Source organism: Nicotiana attenuata, chromosome 7 (assembly GCF_001879085.1).
Source record: "Nicotiana attenuata strain UT chromosome 7, NIATTr2, whole genome shotgun sequence".
Taxonomy (NCBI): domain Eukaryota; kingdom Viridiplantae; phylum Streptophyta; class Magnoliopsida; order Solanales; family Solanaceae; genus Nicotiana; species Nicotiana attenuata.
Window position 1 is genome coordinate 57,378,358 of NC_031995.1, and position 5,738 is coordinate 57,384,095.

At 33.5% G+C, this 5,738-nt stretch overlaps 2 protein-coding genes across 2 annotated transcripts in view; both read right to left on the reverse strand.

Annotated features, from left to right (window-relative positions):
* Positions 1-674, reverse strand: part of LOC109229140 — a 2,075-nt gene extending 1,401 nt beyond the window's left edge. The window contains exon 1 of the mRNA XM_019394474.1: positions 186-674. Coding sequence (XP_019250019.1) covers positions 186-545 — 360 coding nt within the window. The 5' untranslated portion in view covers positions 546-674. The remainder of the gene's footprint in view (positions 1-185) is intronic.
* On the reverse strand, positions 3,425-4,322 carry LOC109230498 (acylphosphatase-like). The gene is made up of 2 exons (XM_019395989.1): positions 3,932-4,322; positions 3,425-3,844 (listed from the first exon to the last, which is right to left on the reverse strand). Exons 1-2 carry the CDS (start codon positions 3,965-3,967, stop codon positions 3,578-3,580), a joined length of 303 nt encoding a protein of 100 aa, XP_019251534.1. The 5' UTR covers positions 3,968-4,322; the 3' UTR covers positions 3,425-3,577.

Genomic DNA, 5,738 nt, shown 5'->3' on the forward strand with positions numbered 1-5,738 from the left:
GGGGGGGGATGGGGGAGCTCAAAAACAACTCCAATTGAAAAATCACAAGCAAAATCTGCAATAAGAGCACACAAATACAAAAGACCCAGAAATAACCAAGCACTTAATACCTATTAAAGAAGTTAAAAATCAAATCTCGTTTTCAAGAATGTCGAATAAAATTGAAAAGGGTATCTGGGACTTACAGTTTTAATATCAGGGGTAGCATTGGAATTATGATCAGAGGTTAAGGAGGACATAGGAGATGAAAAATGAGGTGAAGGAAATCCGTGCAGAAGAGGAAGAGAAGTACAAGGAGCAAGAAAAGGAGAATTAAACGGAAGAGAAGAAAAACGAGGACCAAGACGAAGAGATAGTAAAAGAGGAAGCTGAAAGGAGACTCGTGTTGGTCTATGTATATTAGTAACATTTTGGGTAAGAATAAACAAGCTTCTTTTTTGACATTGCCATGGCTTAGTAAAGTGGGATTTGAAGAGTGAGTTTGTGAAACAAGAAGTGACTTTTTCTGTGGCAAAAGATGATGTGGAGGGGGACAACAATGCCATTTGAATCGTTTTTCAATTGACCATTTTTTTGGTTCTGGATTTTTCGTGTAGATATGGTGGGAAAAGCTGAGCTTGGATTCTGAGTGATGTGGATTTGCATTTGAGGTATTCCAGTCCGCTTAACTGGAGAATCTGGACCAGTAGAGAACCTTGGGCCGGCCAATAGGTTCCGTTAAAAGCGCCAAAATTTGACGGTACAGCCAGTTGTCGGACTGGTCAGTCAAAAATAGCCAGCGTTTACCAAATCAATGAAAAATAGATACTGTTTTGCTGCAATAAAGACCGGTCCAACATAATATACTGGAGTTTCGGTGCACTTGTGTATGAACTCCAGCATATTATGCTGGACCAGTATACTTTGCTGGCTCCAGTATAATATACTGGAGACTGGAGCATTGGTGCTCCAAACTCCAGTATATTATACTGGACCATTATACTTGCTGAAACTCCAGTATATTATGCTGGAGTTCTAGTGTATTTATGCTGGAACTCCATCATATTATGCTGGAGTTCCAGCATACTATCCTGGAACTCCAGTATAATATGCTGGAGTTCAAGTATACTTATGCTGGAACTCCAGCACAATATACTGGAGTATTTTTCGGGTTTTGAACAGTGTTTTCGCTCAGATTTATCTTTACATAAAAAGTGGCTAAAATTCGATTACTTTTGAAATTGGGCTATTTTTGAACGACCAGTTGTAAATCTGGCTATTTTTAAAAATCACCCGTTAAAAGCAATAGTGAGATTTGGTTCACATTTACAAGTGGTAACTAAAAAATAGTCGCAGTTTCAAAAGTAATCGAAATTTAGCCACTTTTATGTAAAGATAAATTTGAATGAAAACAGTATTCAAAATTCGAAAAATATTTCAGCACAATATACTGGACTTCCAGCATAATATACCGAAATTTCAGTATTATATATTGGTCCAGCATAATATGCTGGAAGTTCATACACAGGTGTTTCAATCTCCAATATATTATGCTGGAACTTTTCGTGTGTTGGAATACCAACATATTATGCTGTAAGTTTATATGCAGGTGCACCAATCTCCAGTATATTATGCTGGAACTTTCCGTGTTGCAGCAAAATAGTGGCTATTTTTTAATCTTTGCACATGTTAGATATTTTTCAATGACCAGTCCGAAAACTGGCTAGCCCGTGCTAATTGAAGATTTTGAAGAGTGATATAGCATATTTGGCAACAACAACAATGACCAGTGAAATCTCATTAGTGGGGTCTGAGGAAGGTAGTGTGTACCCAGACCTTATCCCTATCCCGAGGGGGTAAAGAGGTTGTTTACGAAAGACTTTCGGGGATATAGCATCTTTGACAAGCTTATAAAATCAGCTTATTTTAAACATTATTTATAAAAATTATTTTTCAAAAATAAATACTTTTAGTAAGAAGTGCTTTGTTAGCTTGTTTGTCCCTAAGATTTTAAAATTAACTTATTTTGAAAAGTATTTTTTTGCTTTTCAGAAGAAATAAAAAATCGGCGAGAAACAATTTGTATTTGGCTAATTAATTTGAAAAGTGTTTAAAAAGTACTCCTGAAAAGTACTTTTAGGAAGAACCTACTTTTTTTTTTGCTTGTCAAAAACTACTCTTGCTTCTACTCAAAAAGCTTTTTTTTTTTCATTCAAGAAGCTTGGCCAAACACCTTAGCTTTGGGAAAAAGTACTTTTAGCCAAAAAAAAAAACATATTTGGCCTAACTTCTTTTGAGCAGTAATTAGTGTTTTGACAAACTTTCTGAAATTTCTTCTAAATGTATTTTTTCTCAAAAGTACTTTTCAAAAAAGTACTTTTATAAAGAAGCAACTTTTTACTGCTTCTCAAAAACTACTGAGAAACAATTTTTTCCCCTTTTAAAAGTTTAGCAAAACACCTTAGCTGTGGAAAAAACAACACTTTTAAAACAAAGAAAAAAGCATTTTGGATCAAAAAAAGACTTGGCCAAATAGGCTATTATTCTTCTTTCATTGAAATACTTGTCTTTTTTAAGCAGGGGCAGAGCTAACCCATTAGCTACGGGTTCGGCCGAATCCAGTAGCTTTGGTCCAAACCATGCATTTGTCTTATAAAATTCATTGAATATGTACTAATTATTAATTTAGAACCCAGTAACTTAAAATGGTCAAAACTCCAAACTCATAATTTTCAAATCCTAGCTCCGCCTCCGTTTTTAAGAGTACTCCGCTTTTGATGTTTATATAAAATCAAGTAATACAATCTTGATAATTAAATATTAAAATGAGAAAATATATGCATGAAAAACACTTAGCTTATATTATCAATTTTTGCATTAATTTAGTATATAAACCACAAGTAAGTTGTTACCATTTGCCACCTACAGTTTTCGACTAAAAGCTCTAGTTAGATAATGTTATTGATCGAGAAGATAAATGAAGAACCAACAAGGGTTGTGGTGGAGTAGTAAGTACTCCTTCATCCTTAACCAGAGGTCTCGAGTTCGAACCCCGGGGTATGGAGTCGCCCTTGTTAGGAAGCGTTTTACCCCCAATGTGGGACTTCCCGGCGCGAATCCGGATTAGTCGGGCCCCAATGTGGGTACCGAATACCGGGTGAGAAATCAAAAAAAAAAAAAGAAGATAAATGAAGTGGACCAAAACCTTGTGAGAGAAAATGGTTGTTTCCTTTCACCCTTTTACCTCTTGAAGATAATGTCTTTGAGGGGAAAAATAAAGATGATTCGAGTCATTATTTGGATTCGTACAACTAAGTATGATTCTATCTCTTTAATTAATCAATGTATCATATTTTAGGATACTCAATTCTAATGAAATTCAATTGATCTATATTGACCAAAATATCATTTTAGTGGCTGAAATGGTTACTAACGAAACTAAGTCTCATGAAAACATGATATTAACCATTTAAACATACATTATATATCACATTACATTCTCTAACCGATTCAAGTAGAAGAGTCCCAACTGTTAAAGAGATCTCAACAAAATTGTTATATATGAAATTCAGCACAATTTTATGGATAAGGCAATTGATCAAACAGTTAGCCTACATTCAAAACCCGGGGCCAGATCTTCATCACAAGCATTAATATCCACGCCGGTGACTTTTGCCGCCGGTGGCCCCACCCAACAGCGGCGCTCCATTTCTAGAACCTTCTCAGAACTACCTGAAAACATGGCTTCCACCGTGCCGTCCTTTCTGTTCCTAACCCAACCACTCAAACCCAAATCCGTCGCATTATCTACTGTCCAACCCCTATATGTCACACCCTGTACTCTCCCTTTAATCACAACCCTCACCTGTAAAATTCGGTATCCATTTTTCAAATAAATCCTGAAAAAATTACTACCAAAATTTAATAAGAGAAGAAGGAAAATTAAGCTTACAGTTTTAATATGAGCTGTAGAACTGGGATCGGACATTGGTCGTCGGAGAAGAAGCCCACAGAAGTGCCGGAACAGCGGTGAAGATGCTTATGGCAGATGAAGAAAAGGAAAAATGTCAAATTATCATTTATATACCATAATTCAAATTAGGGATATAATTAAGGGTGCATTTATATTAGGCGCTAATTTAGGACCGTATCTTCCCACATTTATCTTTACCCGTCTCCCCCCCCTGGAGATGGACAGTAGCATCAATAATCTTCAGATTAGTTCTCATTTACTTCCGCAAAAATCTTAACTTAGCGACCGTATCTTCAGATTAGTTCTTATTTACCAATTCTCTATTTACACGTACAAATCATCAATGTATCGTTATTTTTATTGACCTCTTTTTTTTGTTTTTTTTTTTGGGCAGTGGCTGAAGGTTACTGGTTAACACAGTCGATTGAAACTCGAAGAAGAAGAAGAAGAAGACATATTTCCAGAATTTGTAGAAAAATTAGAAAAATTATAGATAAAGTGTATACTGTTTTTTGCAGAAGATTTTGTAGAAGCTTTAGTCGTTTTTGGATTTGTGAAAACAGAAAACAATGCATCTACAATCAGAATACAAATAATCTACAAGATATCTACAAAATGAATACATTGAATTTTAATATCCCAATTCCCATTTCAATTGTAGCATAATTGGCATTTTTGACATAATTTTAGAAGATTTGTAGAAGTTTTAGTCTTCCCAATCTACAATTTATCTACAATTATCTACATTTTATCTACAATTTATCTACAATTCTACAATTTATCTACAATTTCTGGAAATATGTCTTCTTCTTCTTCTTCGAGTTTCAATCTGAAATTCAGTCAAAACCAAGTCTAATCTTCACCAAAACCCCTCAAAATTGAGATATAAACTCCTAAATATATTCCGAATTATTTACAACAACACTCAATCCAAACAAATAATGATTTTTGAGAACCCAAATTTGAATTCAAAGCTTTCAAGCTTTTTAATGACTATCAATGGTGGAAAATATATGGAAGAACAGATGAAGATGAAAAACAGAAATCTCCTTTCCGTTTCAATATTCTTCTCCTAAATCTGTTCAGAATATTCTTCTCCTAAAATTTAGCTCGCATAAATAGGAAGATACAACTGCTATTAATTAGCTTTTAATAATTGGTACAAAAACTGTAGAAATAATATGGACTGGGCGGGTAATTTAGAAATTATGTACATTTTTGATAATAAGGTTTCATATATGGTATAGACAAAAAAAAATCCCAAAATAAATGGAAAACAGTAAAGTGAACTTGATTATGGACTTGACTTGTTGGGCTTTATTTACGTAGGCCCATATATTTTAAGTTTGTTATGGGCCTATAAAATTCTCTCTTTATCTTTACATAAATAGCCGGCCATATTCATTATTTTTTTAGCCATATATATTGATTATACATAATTATACATATATAATACATAAAATATGCATATATTATACCTCCATCAGCTATTTTTAGTTTAAGCGGTGGGTGGGTTGCTATTTGGATTAAATATGTCTTATCTTAATTATACATTTTTAAGTGTTAATTAGATTTTAGTTTTTAGTATAGTCAAAGAATTTATTAAATTTGAATAATGAAATATTACTTTAATAGACAACATATGACATTAAAATTTAAATTTATATAGTTAAACGAATTTAAGTTCCTAAAAGTTGTACAAATTCATATTAATAATATATTAGCAAACGTTTCGCGACCGTTCCAATTTTTTATTTATTTAAATAAGGTATTTCATAAACTGGAA